The sequence below is a fragment of the Prinia subflava genome, chromosome 8, assembly GCF_021018805.1.
Source record: "Prinia subflava isolate CZ2003 ecotype Zambia chromosome 8, Cam_Psub_1.2, whole genome shotgun sequence".
NCBI lineage: Eukaryota > Metazoa > Chordata > Aves > Passeriformes > Cisticolidae > Prinia > Prinia subflava.
In genome coordinates this window covers 9,934,070-9,948,039 of record NC_086254.1, presented here as the reverse complement: position 1 = coordinate 9,948,039, position 13,970 = coordinate 9,934,070, and the positions used below count along the sequence as shown (strand labels likewise).

Below are 13,970 nucleotides of genomic sequence, written 5' to 3'. Positions count from 1 at the left end.
CAGTTTTCCTTGTAGTGAGCTGTTTTTGGGTTGCTGTGCTCCTTTCTGAAGTTTTAGTGGCAAATTAAGGAACTCCTCCATAAATGCCACTTGCAAAGTACTTTAGAACCATGTTTTGTTTAGTAAATTGTTGCTGATTATTGCTAAATTTAATTTCCAGCTTCCAAGGTGGTATCTTGTATCAAATTCTTGTTTAAAATAGAACAAAACCTGGATGTCTTCTGGTGTTTGTACATCAGGGCTCTGGTTTCATAAGCAGTGACATGGGTGCACAGAGTCACCTGACAATCCACTTGTATCAGCTGAAAGCCAAATTTTTGGATGGAGTTCAGCTGTGACCTCATATGAAGCCCACAGAGTTTAGCTCGTTGCTCCTCACACTTGTTGGACTTCTCAGTGTATTGTCTCAATAAATTATGGGGATGCTTAAGCAGAACTAATCATCTGCTAAAGGAAATCTGGACAAATGCCTCGATTTTAGCCTGGACAGTAGTGGTTGAGCATGCCCAGCCTGGCACTGGGACAAGGTCCCTGCTTAAAAACCAGCCCCAGAGTGACTGCACAGAGTCCTGAACGTAATGAAAGGTCCTTTTGAGCCTCTTGTGAATGTAAAACATTCCTTTCCAGTGCAGCAGTGAGTGGCTGGGAGCTGCACTGTGGGGCATTGATGCTGTGAAGCTGCTGTGGTTTTAGCCCAGCTGGGGCAGGGAGGTACAGACGTGCTCCAGGCTGTGTGCAGGCTGCTGGAGGGGCTGACCCTCCTCTGGTGGTGCTCTCAGGTGGTGCTGGAGGCTCTGTGCAGGGTGACTGGGGTGGAAGGAGCACCTTCCTCCATCCCAGCCTGGATTTGGACATTTCCAGGGATGGGGCAGCCACAACTTCTCTGAGCAACCTGTGCCAAGCCCTCACCACCCTCACAGGGAGGAATTCCTGCCGAATTTCTAATCTAAACCTGCCCTCCGTCAGCTTAAGGCCATGAACTTCATCCACCTGGAGTGAAGAGTTGACTTCCTTCTCTCTGATGAAAGAAAAGGAGGTGGTTTGGACTCGTGGTTGTACTGATAACGTGGGAATTACAGCTCCTGCCTTCCCTGAAAGCTCCTCTGCTCTCCTGACAAACACACTCTGTATCTCTGTGTGCCTCTCAGGAGTTGCATTCTTATTTTGGTGGTTTTTTACTCCCTTTAACCTCAGTTAACAGAGGAAATGTCCTCTCTAAATTCAGTCATTTGTTGGGAGATTTTGCAGAGGTTCCCTGGCTGAGGTACCCCAGCATGACAGCATCTCCTGCTTAGCTGACCCTTCTAACTGAAGGAATCTCTTACTTTGGATAAATTTAATGTGAGACTGCCCCCCATCCCCTAACTCTGGTGTAAAAAGGTCCATTCTGGTGTTCTGCAGATCGGATCTGTTCAACACTCACACTCTGCCAAAGAGCACGAGGAGGGCTCCCTGCCAGGGGCTCCAATTCCACCCCCCTCCCTGGTGCAGAACTATCTTGTGCTGCTGTTGTTGTTCACTTTTATCTTGATGCCAGGGCTTGACCTGGAGAGTGTTGGGCTGTCTGCTGCTCCAGGAACATGTGGGATTTTATACTTCGTGAGGACGTAAAAGTGAAGCTCTTTTGGTGCTTTGTAGATTTAGGAACTGCAGTATGGATATTAATTTGTTTAATTGATATTAATTTGGCTGTTTGTTTGGATTGATGTTTGGATTCAGTGGATATTTGAGTGTCAGGGTGCTGCTTTTGGACTTGCAGGAACCTTGGTGATCTGGGCTGTGTGTCCTGGGAATGGACATTCCAAATGCATCTGGCATGGCAGATAAACAGCCAGGTGTGTGGTTAGGAAAAGGAACTTCTGCCAAGCTGTTGGCACTTGGTTATTTGGGAGGAATCCTGGCAGCTTGTGCCCATTTGGGCTCTACAAAATTCCTGCTTTAGGCTACAGGCCTGCCTGGACTGATGCTGGAATTGTGTGTTAGCATGGAATGGAAGTGATTTACCAGGCAGTGCAGAGAGGACTGGCTTTGTTCTGCTGCATCCTTTATTTAATTTCCCGAAATCCTGAGGCTCAATTCTTTGTCAGAGCTGAGCCAAGTTCCATTTGTTTTGACCTCTAGGTGAAGCCCTGGTTTTGACAGTGTCTGTGTTCAAGCCAATTCTGGCTCTTTAAGACGTGGGCAAAGCTGTCTTGGACAGAGAGCAGATTGCTGCCTCCAGCGCCTGTTGCCTGAGGCGTAGGGAAGCGTTTATTCCAGCTGTGGAATTCTGCATCCCTTGCTGGACAGCATTTCTGCTTGTTCCTCCTCTCTGCCCTGCTGTGAAATCAGATGCAAGGGCAGAGCTAAAACTGGAGCAGATCTTAGGGAGGCTCCAGCTGCCTGAGTCCCATCACCCGGATGGAAAACGCGTTCTCATGGTATTTCCAAATGCATGGGGAGAGCCCTCTGCACACCCTGCACAGGCCAGGTCCAGAGGGAAGCACTCTGCAGCCCTTTCTCTGGGAATCTGTGTGTGTGTGTGCTGCAGGCTGCTCCAGGCTGCCTTCCACACCAGGCAGCTCATGCATCCCTGCCTCTGGAAAACACGGGGACGTCACCCACAGCCCCTGGCATGTGGCAGTGCTGGGACCAGTGCCGGCTCCTGGCGGGGATGTGCCTCAGGTACGTGTCCCTAAGGAATGATTTTTTCCTTGAAGGCTGCAGCAGGAGCAGGCACAGCCTTTCCCTTTGTCTGACAGCGCCGAGGAGGGCTGGGTTCTGTGGGATGGGGGGTTTGGGGAGCACTGCCTGCAGGAAATGAGCTCTGTGTGTGTTGGATGGGCAGCCCCGGGTCAGGGACACATCCCTGTGCAGGCAGGGACACATCCCTGTGCATCCTGTTCCCGTAGGGAGGCTGCAGCAAGCCGTGGCCATTGATTTCTCAGCAGCCAATTCAGCTGCCAGAATATTTTTAACCAATGCTGAAGCTGCTCCTCTGGGTGTGCTCCTCCAGCAGCAAATCGTGGCCATTTCTCTCCCAGCAGTGGATTCAGCTGGTGGAAGGCACAGGGAACGTTTCTAACAGGGCCACATTAAGCTGTGTGTGAATTTGATTCCTTGCAGCCACAGTAGGCAGAACCTGTTTGGACTGGGAGCTGCGGGAGGGTTTTTGGGAATGAATTAAATGGGGAATTTGGGGGCTGCCTGATGATTGGGCAGTTTGAGATGCTTTTCCAAGAGGAATAAAGGCTGGCAAGTGGAGGATGTTGAGATGTGGGGTAGATCCATGGTGCTGGCTGTTCTGTTGGTTGAACTCTGCTCTCTCTCAGCCCCCTGGCTCTGTGGGGTTTGTGTGCAGGGTGAGGCTGTCCCTGTCCCTGCTAGTCCTGGATGTGCCTGGAGCTGGCAGCCCATGGCACTGCCCCTCTCCGTGGTGTCACTGTGTCACCTGTCCTGGCCTCAGCCCCCTGGCCCTGCAGGGAGGTCACCTCCTGTCACCAGGCCAATGTGGCACTCCTCCCCTGGATACCTGTTCCTTTTTTGAGTGATCCCCTCCTGGCTGGCTGCATTTTGGCATTCTGTGCCCCAAATCCTGTTTGATCTGCCAGCTCTGGCACACTGTGGCCGTGTGCCTGCCTCTGACATTCCTCTCTGCAGCCCTGGAAACGCTGCCCCTGTCACCTCCTGAAAACCCCTGTCTGAATCCCACTAGGGGACTGAATTTTGGGGTTGCAGAGGCCTGGCAGAGCCCATAGCAGGGGATGTGGCACTGGAGCAGGATCCCTGTGGGTGCTGATGGAGGACAAGGGGAGCTGCCCCTGTCACCTCCCACCCCTCCTGAAAACCCTGTATGAAATCCCACAAGGGGACTGAATTTTGGGGTCGCAGAGGCCTGGCAGATGGGGATGTGCTGCTGAGCAGGATGCCTGTGGTGCTGCTGGAGCAGAATCCCCGCGGATGCTGCATCCCCACGGATGCTGCATCCCCACGGGTGCCGGCGGAGGCCGTGTCCAGCCGTGCTGCCCGTGCCCCGTTTGGGGGCTCCCCCGGGGCTCTCGCTGCTCGCAGCAGCCGCCGTGCGGGCGCTCCGGGGCTCGTTCCTTACGTAACCTGTGGCTGCCCTGTGCCCGGCGGCTGCGGGGGCAGCGGGAGGCTGCTCCCCTGTGCTGCGTCACCGCCGGGGTGGCACTGCCGGGGGGACGGCGACGGGGGCTGGGAGAGCCGGGGGCTGGGAGAGCCGGGGACAGAGGCTGGTGGAGCCAGGGACAGGGGCTGGGAGAGCCGGGGACAGAGGCTGGTGGAGCCAGGGACAGGGGCTGGCAGAGCCGCGGAAGTGCCGCTCCTGCGGGAGGCTCTCTGCGGCTGCTCCTGCGGCGCCGGCAGAGCCCGGGAGGCTGCGGAGGAGCCGCGGGCAGCCCGGATCGGCCGGGGCAGCCCGGATCCTTTGGGGCAGCCCGGGATCCTTTGGGGCAGCCCGGGATCCTTTGGGGCAGCCCGGATCCTTTGGGGCAGCCCGGGATCCTTTGGGGCAGCCCGGGATCCTTTGGGGCAGCCCGGATCCTTTGGGGCAGCCCGGGATCCTTTGGGGCAGCCCGGATCCGCTGGGGCAGCCCGGATCCGCTGGGGCAGCCCGGGATCCTTTGGGGCATCCCGGATCCGCTGGGGCAGCCCGGATCCGCTGGGGCAGCCCGGGATCGGCCGGGGCATCCCGGATCCGCTGGGGCAGCCCGGGTCCGCTCGGACAGCCCGGGATCGGCCGGGACAGCCCGGGATCGGCCGGGACAGCCCGGGATCGGCCGGGACAGCCCGGGATCGGCCGGGACAGCCCGGGATCGGCCGGGACAGCCCGGGTCCGCCCGGCAGCATGGAGGAGTCCGCGGAGCAGGGCCCCGAGATGAGGTACCACATGCTGCAAAGGTAGGAGCCCCGGCCGTGCCCGTGTCCCCCCGTGCTGGAGATGCCCGCTGAGCTTTCGGTGCTGGTTCCATCCCTGCAGAGCCCGAGCTGTCCCTGCGTGCCGCCGGTGACAAAGTGCCAGGCTGGGGGTCAGGGCTGCTCTCAGACTTCTGCCCTCTGTGAGCTCTGAAGGATAGAAAGGCATTTTGAAAATTCCTCCATCACAGAACATGGCAGTTGTGATTAACAGGGATGACAGTCACTAATTCAGCATTTATTCTGTTTTGTTTAGAGCTTCCTTCCTGCCCAGCTTCTACCTCATCTTATCCTGAAAAAAAACCCAAATAACCAAAAACCCCCAGCTCCTCTGTTTTATTACAATGTGCAGCCTGTGATTATTGATAAATAAACTTAATGTTCTTGGCATGCTCACAGATCAAACTGTAGCTGTTTATGTTGAAGTGCTTGTTGTGTCCAGGATGATGAACCTCAGGCTTATAGGCAGTGTGCCTGTAGCAGTCTTTTTGTGTGTAGTAATTTCTTGGGGGGACAGTTCATATTTAAGCATGTTCACAAAATCTCACCTTGGGATTTTTATCTCTTCTTATTTTTGTTGAGACTGCTCTCAATAAACCTGTAATGCATGAGCCTCTCTCAGTCCTTGGGCTGTGCTCCTTCCTTGCCAGGAAGACTCTGACCCCTAAATGCACAAATTTAGTAGAAATTCAACCTTAAGGACACATTTGCTCTCTTTCTTGCCTGCTGGCTCCTGTCCTTGTATTCCCAGGCTGAGTTCACAGGAATGTGAGAACTTTTGCTCACAGGGACAGGTTCTAACTTTGGTGACAGTGTCTGGAAGTGCAGCTGACTGGAGGAAGGGAAGGTTCGAGGGGGAATCCGTGTGCTCCCTGGCCAGGCCCCTGGAACAGCAGCTCCTTCCAGCAGGGATGCTCCAGCCCTGGGGCAGGAGCAGCTCCTGGGCTGCCTGGCCTTGGTGGCTGTGATGGTGACAGGAAATCTGTAGCTGTGCCTTGGTTTTCCCTTTGTGCCCTCCCCCAGCAGTTCCAGTTGCTCTCTGCTGCATCCCAGCCCATTCCCAGTGGAATTACTCAATGGAGCAGCCCTCAGCAGCTGATTAGGCCAGAGGTTGTGTGCACAGGGCTCCTGGGCACACATCTGCCCGTGGCCAAGGGCCCTTGGTGCTTTGGGGCTTTCCAGAGCTCTGAGCTGAGCTTCCCAAGCTCCCTTCCTGCAGAAGGGTTCTGTGATGCTGCCAGGGGCAGGGTGAGGGCTTCCCTGTGCTCCTGGGAAGGGAAACTGTTGGGGAAAGCACAGTAAGTACAGTGCATACAAAAACTTATGAACAAATAAACTGTGGGGTGAGCAGAGAGAGTGACCCTTCAGTGAAATAAAGAGCGTCTCACTGATTCCCCAATTCCCATGTCTGTGCCATGGCAGACACTCGGCGTGAGGAGCAGCTCTGTGCTTTTCCCTGGAATTCCCTCTCACAGACTCAGCTTTGTAAACTTTAGCAAATCAAAGCCAAGGGGGGATGTATCCCTGTGTTGTTGCTGTGGGAGCTGAAGCAGAAAAAGGGGAAGTGACTGTGCCCTTCCCACAGAGGGGCTGTGGCAGGGCACGGGGCTGGTGTTGGCAGGCACCAAGTTGGCTTTCTGTGTTTGTAGTAGGAGTAACGTGATTAATTTGTCCTCTGGCTCTCAGAGCTTTTCAGGAAGATATTAAAGACTGGGCAGTGGAAAACTCTTGGAAAATGATTTCCGTAGCCAGTCTGAGTCTCTCACTTGCCCCTGGAGATAAATTTCTGTGCTTCCCAAGAGGATTTCCTTACAGAATCTCATCTTTGTAACTTGTTTTGCCAAAGCCAGAAATCACTGTTGTTTCCAGCTTCTCCACGTGGATTGAAAGCAATCTGGTGGAGCATTGTTGTGCTGTGTTGGGCAGCAACACCCAGCAAACGTAATTTTACCTATTCATATTTTGGCACAGCTGGAATTTTTCCAGATAACCTGAAACTTTTGCATGGAAAGTAGTTTAAAAGGAGTCATCCCTGTAAAAGTGAGAACCAGGCCTTGAGGGTTTGGAGGCAAGGAGGGATTCTGCTTGTCTGGCTGGGGAATGTGGTCAGAGGGGGCTCTGGCATTACTCCCACACTTTCCTTTGCTGGTGTCCAGCTGCACTGCCAGGCTGTTTCTGACTCCCCCCTCTCCTCAGGCCCAGCATGTCTGGTTTGCACCTTGTCAAGCAAGGCCGGGACAGGAAGAAGGTGGATGTGCAGCGAGATTTCACCGTGGCTTCTCCAGCAGAGTTTGTTACTCGTTTTGGAGGGAATAAAGTCATTGAGAAGGTAACTCCCTGACCTTTTTTGGCATGTTACAGCTCCTCTCTGGAGCTCTGACTTGTCTCTCTCTAAGGCTGTATGTTGCAGGTATGAAATTATTGATATTTCTGAGCTTGGAAGTTGTGCTTCTGTCTGGAATCATTGTGTTTCCTTTCTCTATGTGATAAGCATCTCATTATTTTAGCTTAATATAATAATAAGAAAAAAGGTGAGTGAGCCAGAGCACTTCTGCTGATACAGAAGGATTTATAGACAGATAAAACAAAAGTAGACTGGAAAAACCCTAAGAAATTTATTTAAAAATGCATAATAATTTGATTAGAGTCCTTCTGCTTTTTAATCCAACCAAGGCATAACACATTAAAATTTAATGGTGAAACAGGAGCTGCTCTCTGATGTGACAGATGGGCCATGAGCTGGATGCTGCCTAAGGAAACTGCACAGCCCAAAGTGGGCAAAGAGTCTGTGGGGGGAGAAAAACTTCTGTCATGATTGTTAACTGCTGCGTGCTATTTAGGCTCTATTTCATCCCAGCTTCTAATGCACCCAGGTCCTGATAGCAAATAATGGCATTGCAGCAGTGAAGTGCATGAGGTCCATCCGGCGCTGGTCCTACGAGATGTTCAGGAACGAGAGGGCCATCAGGTTCGTGGTCATGGTCACCCCCGAGGACCTGAAAGCCAACGCAGGTGAGCTGGGGGCTGGGGAAGGGCACAGCCCTGTCCCTGCACGGCCCTGGGGCTGCAGTGCCCAGCTGGGGTGTCAGCAGTGGGGTGTTCTGGAGCAGGGCAGTGCTTCCCAAAGAGTCAGCCCTGAGGGGGCTGGGAGGGCTCAGCCTGGGAAAAAGGAGAGTTTTAGAGCAGGTGCTGCTGCTGGATTTGCAGCCTGAATGGAACCTCTGTGTGTTTGCAGAGTACATTAAAATGGCAGATCACTACGTGCCCGTCCCGGGAGGACCCAACAACAACAACTATGCAAATGTGGAGCTCATCCTGGACATTGCCAAGAGGATCCCAGTGCAGGTGAGAGGTGTCTCACACACTCTGGGGAATCTCCTCTCCCTCAGCAGGGAGTTGTGCCTGGGGAGCAAGGCAGCACAAAGAAACTGGAGTTCCAAACCAAATTAGCACCCAAAGGCGACACACGTGACAGTGCAGTGGCTGTCCCAGTAGGAATGTCTGCAGGACAGGGAGTGCCCTGCAGCCTCGCACTTCCCTGCACCCAGCTCCTCCTCAGCAGGAGCTGCAGCAGCCTGCTTGCACTTGTCTGCAAGGTGCAAGTCATGCTTTAAATGCAGCACACCCTGTAGCTCAGAGGCTGCTCTGGTGCTGGGTGTTCTGAGGCTGTTTTCCATGAGGAAGAGAAAGGCTTGGAGTGTTTGCATGTGTCTGTCTCTGCTCACTTGCTTGTTTTATTCAAACAAAGAGCAAATTGTTTCTTTCCTCCTGCAGGCTGTGTGGGCTGGCTGGGGCCATGCGTCAGAGAACCCCAAACTGCCAGAACTTCTCCACAAAAACGGGATTGCTTTCATGGGTGAGGAGATGGACTGCTCATCTAATGCCTGGTCCTTGTTAGAAGGTGGGGAGGTTTAGGAGATAGAAAATCCTGAGTCCAGGAGAGAGCCATGAGGAGTGGTCTGCAGTGCAGGATGGAGGATCTGTTCTTTACAGTAATTCTTGTATGGAAGAAGGGGAAAGTTTTCCGAAATAGCCTTTAATGTTGAGGTAAAAAATCAGAGAAGATTCCTGTTGAACCAGATTGTCCCTGTTCTCATTTTAAAGAGGGTTCAGGTTTATGGGAAGAGTGGGATTTTTCCTAAATCAGACTTCTGGACATTTCCCTAACGTCTGATACCCCTGTGTCCCTCTCATGCATTGTCTTTGCTCTTTGCAGGTCCTCCCAGCCAAGCCATGTGGGCCTTAGGAGATAAAATTGCTTCATCCATCGTGGCTCAGACTGCTGGCATTCCTACTCTTCCTTGGAGTGGCAGTGGTAAGAAGGAAATTCTCCTGTGTTTATCCAGACCATCCTAATCTTTGTTTCCTTCGACATGTCTAATTTTTAAGAAGCTCCGTGCTCAAAGGTGTGTTCCAGGAGATGTTCCATCTGTCCAGGGTTTCCCATTTGTGCTGTTTGGTGCCTTGGAAGCAGTGACATTAGGGATGGGATGAGCCTGGGGATGGTGGGAGAAGCTGGCAGAGGAGGATGGGGAGGAGGGACTGGGAGGAGAAGTGAGGCAACATGGAAGAGGTTCTTTCCTAGAGTGCAGCTGGTGCTCACCTGGCACACCCAGGGCTTGGGGACACCTGGTCTAATGGAAGGTGTCCCTGCCATGGCAGGGGGTTGGAACAAGACGATCTTTAAGGTCCTTTCTAACCCAAACCATGCCATGGTTCTGTGTAGTTTTGGAACCCCTATCCTGCTTCCACAGCAGTTCCTCTGCAGCTCCAAAAAGCTGTAAATAACAGCCTGCTCCTCACAGATAAATGGAGGGGATATCATGGACTGGATAAGAACACTTGTTCCCCAGAGATCGGGAATGTCTGCGTTCTGCACTCTCCCTTTCCTGAGGGCTCCCAGCCTGGCTCCTCGGGGTGCTGTGACTCTGCCTTGTGTCCCCACGTCCCTTGGGTGGCTCCTGGGGCAGCAGGGGGAGCTCAGGGGGTGTCTGTGTTGCAGGGCTGCGTGTGGACTGGCAGGAGAACGACCTGCAGAAGCGCATCCTGAACGTGCCCCAGGAGCTCTACGAGAAGGGCTACGTCAAGGACGCCGACGACGGGCTGCGGGTGGGTCTGCTGTGGCCCTGCAAGCCTGGAATTCAGGGGTTTACTATGTAGTAATGCCCTGCAAACCTGGAATTCGAGGGTTTACTATGTAGCAATGTGTATAAAGCCATATGGGGGATTTGGGGTATTGGCTGAGTTCTCCTTCTTCACCTTCTTCTTCATGGTTTTGGGTGGTTTTTTCTCATTGGATGGAAGGGTGTGTGTTGTGGACTTTGGGTGGTCAGTTATTGGGTTAAAAGTGTAAATAATGTAGGTGTCATCTTGTTATTGGATAGTTTAGGCTTAAGAAGACCTTGGAAAGAGTTAGAGGCATCCATTTTCTACCTTGTTAGTTAGAGCTCACAGCTCCTGAGACTGTGCTATAGATAAGGATTAATAAACACTGAGTCAAACACAAAACTGCAACTCCTGTGCAATTATCCTGGCTCCAGCAGGAGAAAGTAGGTAAGAAACCCACATCTCTTTGAGGGGTCAGAGAGCTGGGGTCGAGCTTTCTCCTCATGGGAGCACAACCTGGAGCCAGACTGCAGCCCTTGGCTGGCTCTTGGAAACTGGGAAGGGATCGTTCACATATCCTTGGCCCTGGCCTGCAGAATTAGCTGAGGATTAGCAGGGAGAGGCAAAATATGGGGCAAAGGTTGTGCTGTCATCTAGTTTTTGTTTAGTGCAGGGAGAAGGTGTCTTTAGTAAAGACCCACAGTCTCACACTTGACTTTGTCTTTTGAGTTTCTCCCTGAGGAAGAGTTTTAGAATAAGAAAAATTCCTGGCACAATACAGGATTTGGAGTTTTCCTTTGTGAAGAGCAGGGGTAGGGATATGATTTTTCCATGTTACCCAGCTTAATGATTTTCTGCACTACACAAAAGCTTTTCCATGAGTTCATAGATTTCATGGCATGGAAGTGCTGAAAAAAGATTTTGTGGTCACTTGGAGAGGTCAGAGTTCTCTGTAATCACCAAATCCCTGCTGATTTTTCCAGCTACAGGCACTCTCTCCAATGGGATATTTGGTTTCTATCCCATTGGTTGCTAAATAGTCAGATATGGAAGCTTGGATGGAATCAGCAGGGAAATAAAGATCTTTCCTCTGGATTCTGCTGCCTTTGTGTACTTACCCTGTTCTGCCCATCCTGCCAGGCTGCTGAGGAGGTTGGCTACCCTGTCATGATCAAGGCTTCTGAAGGAGGAGGAGGAAAAGGAATCAGGAAAGTGAACAATGCAGATGACTTCCCCAACCTGTTCAGACAGGTGACTTTTCCCTCTGATCCTGCCTTGCTCAGCTGAGAGCTCAGTGCTGAAGGCCCATCTTACACGAGGTGCTCTGCCTGTTCCCTGTGTCCCTGCTGTAGGTTCAGACTGAGGTCCCAGGCTCTCCCATCTTCGTGATGAGGCTGGCCAAGCAGTCCAGGCACCTGGAGGTGCAGATCCTGGCAGATCAGTACGGCAACGCCATCTCCCTCTTCGGCCGCGACTGCTCCGTGCAGCGCCGGCACCAGAAGATCATCGAGGAGGCTCCAGCCTCTATTGCCACCTCTACAGTCTTTGAGCACATGGAACAGGTGAGAGTGGCTCTGCAGCTTCCCCCTGCCCTCCAGAAACAGGCAGGACTTGTGTTTTTATTTTACAGCGCCCAAGGTTTTGTGTTGTTGAGTGTTTTAAAGGAGGAACATGGGGTTGTGTGTCTGGAACTGCCTGGTGTGGGCAGCCACTCACATTTCCACACTAAATCTCACCAGCAGCTCCTTTCAAAGATATATGCCCCTCAAAACGGGGAGGGAAGTGTGTTTTAAATGTTTGTTACCATATTAAAAGCAAGTTTCAGGAGCAAAAACTGCCTGATGTTGAGTGTTGCAAATATTTGCTTCAAACTCTGCCTTCTGTAAATGGTAGATGAAATAAGTTGGAAATCAAAACTGCTGTGCCACAGGCTTTTCTCTGAGCAGGTCTTGAGCCTGTTACAGGTTTTGGGGTGCTTCAGAATGCCAGGAAAAATCTGGTGTGGGTGTGGTGGATGAACAGAGAGAGCACGGGGAGCAGGCAATGCAGAATTCTTTTGTTCCCTGTCGCAGTGTGCAGTGAAGCTGGCTAAGATGGTTGGATATGTGAGTGCAGGCACTGTGGAGTACCTGTACAGCCAGGACGGCAGCTTCTACTTCCTGGAGCTGAACCCCCGCCTGCAGGTGGAGCACCCCTGCACGGAGATGGTGGCAGATGTCAACCTGCCAGCAGCACAGCTCCAGGTGAGCGCCGGGAAATTCCAGTGCAAATGGCATTTCTCAGCTTTCAGCCAGTCCAGCGGTTGTTTGAGGCTCCCCAAAGCCACCAGGGGATCCCTCAGAGAGCCTGTAGGGAGCAGTTGTTGGTGTGCTGTGGCTTGTCAGTCCCCTGTGTCCCCCCAGAACTCCTGGTCCCCAACATCCAGCAGATGCCACAGTCCCCTCACACCTCATTAAGGCTCTCTTTGATTTTCTACTTCCTTTTTGAGCTGTGTCTATAAAAACCACCCAACTAATGAACAGGGCATGTGGGATTTTGCTCCATAAGGGTGCAGCCAGCAGCTGGTTCTGCAGGTTACTCTCCCCACAGTTTATAATTGCAAAATTCCACAGTTTCCTATAACCAATTAGGGCCCTTCTGTCTCACTGGGACCTCAGTATATTTTTAACAGGCCTAATGCGTGCCCATCCTCAGCTGACCTGGCACTGTCAGCTTTCCCTGGAGCCTTTTAATCAGTCAATGGAAAATACTGGCTGAAGGGCTTAAGGTGGATATTACACTGAGCTGAGTTGTCCTGGGAAGTGTGAATGTTTGACTCTCTGAGGATAGAAACTTAGTGGTGGTGGGGGTTTATTATTATTTTATTTTCTCCTTAGATTGCCATGGGGGTTCCCCTGCACAGGATCAAGGATATCAGGGTGATGTATGGAGTTTCTCCCTGGGGAGACACAACCATTGATTTTGAGAACTCAGCCCACGTGCCCAGCCCCCGTGGCCACGTCATCGCTGCCCGCATCACCAGTGAGAATCCTGACGAGGTGAGGCCTCAGCTGCCGTGCCTGCTGCTCCCGTGGCCTTCTCAGGCCAGCCCCTGCTGCTGGAAATGCTGGCAGCAAGTTTAAAAGATTCTTCCCTTACCTGCTTAGACTGTGGTTAGGCACAGCCTGAACTTGTTACTCTATGTTGCAGCACAGAGAGGTGTTCTCAGAGCCTTCAGAACCCGAATTCTGGATTATTCTCCTTCTCCTTGGGCCTAGAGCAGTGTCTGTCTGTCATTGCAGGGGTTCAAGCCCAGCTCTGGCACAGTGCAGGAGCTGAATTTCCGCAGCAACAAGAACGTCTGGGGCTATTTCAGCGTGGCTGCGGCAGGAGGGCTCCATGAGTTTGCTGATTCCCAGTTTGGCCACTGCTTCTCCTGGGGAGAGAACCGTGAGGAAGCCATCTCGTGAGTCTGGGATGTGGGAGAGCCTTGGGGATTGCTTGGGCTTGTCCTCTTTGATCCAGAGTGCCATAGGAAAACAAGGCTCTGTGCTTCCAGGAGTTTCAAGAGAAATTTCCTGGTCTTTATCTTGTTTTCGTGGTCAGGCTTCTCATCCTGTCTTGCTTTGCAATTCCAGTGTGTTGCACCTACATTTCCACACTTTTTGCTGAGTTTTCTTTCTTTTTCTTCCTTTCTGTTTCATCCCTGCCGTGTATACCTGCTGCTGGGCTGTGACACAGCTACCACAGTGTGCAAGTCCCTCTTTAAAGCATCCAGGTGAAGGCTTCTAACAGGAAAAGCGTTGCTAACCTGACTTACCAATGCTTCAGGATGGTTTGTGAACCGTGCAGTGCCCTCTGTGGTGTGGGATTTTAAAGCACTGGTCCTAAGGCAGACCTGTCTGACCTGTCATCCACGTTTTTCATCCAGAGCCTTTCCCCAGTTCCACTCTGGGCGGGGTGGACACCAC

General features: G+C 52.3%; 1 protein-coding gene across 5 annotated transcripts in view; it reads left to right on the top strand.

Annotated features, from left to right (window-relative positions):
- ACACA (acetyl-CoA carboxylase alpha) overlaps window positions 1-13,970 on the top strand; it is a 100,640-nt gene that overhangs the window by 8,170 nt on the left and 78,500 nt on the right. For 4 of the 5 annotated variants that reach the window (XM_063402876.1, XM_063402878.1, XM_063402875.1 and 1 more), the window contains 11 exons: window positions 7,111-7,243; window positions 7,788-7,926; window positions 8,150-8,259; window positions 8,689-8,770; window positions 9,131-9,229; window positions 9,917-10,023; window positions 11,161-11,271; window positions 11,373-11,582; window positions 12,093-12,263; window positions 12,897-13,058; window positions 13,302-13,465. In XM_063402876.1, coding sequence (XP_063258946.1) covers window positions 7,111-7,243; window positions 7,788-7,926; window positions 8,150-8,259; window positions 8,689-8,770; window positions 9,131-9,229; window positions 9,917-10,023; window positions 11,161-11,271; window positions 11,373-11,582; window positions 12,093-12,263; window positions 12,897-13,058; window positions 13,302-13,465 — 1,488 coding nt within the window. Of the gene's footprint in view, window positions 1-4,756; window positions 4,900-7,110; window positions 7,244-7,787; window positions 7,927-8,149; window positions 8,260-8,688; window positions 8,771-9,130; window positions 9,230-9,916; window positions 10,024-11,160; window positions 11,272-11,372; window positions 11,583-12,092; window positions 12,264-12,896; window positions 13,059-13,301; window positions 13,466-13,970 lie in introns of those variants that run through there. The other variant, XM_063402879.1, reaches the window with a different exon arrangement.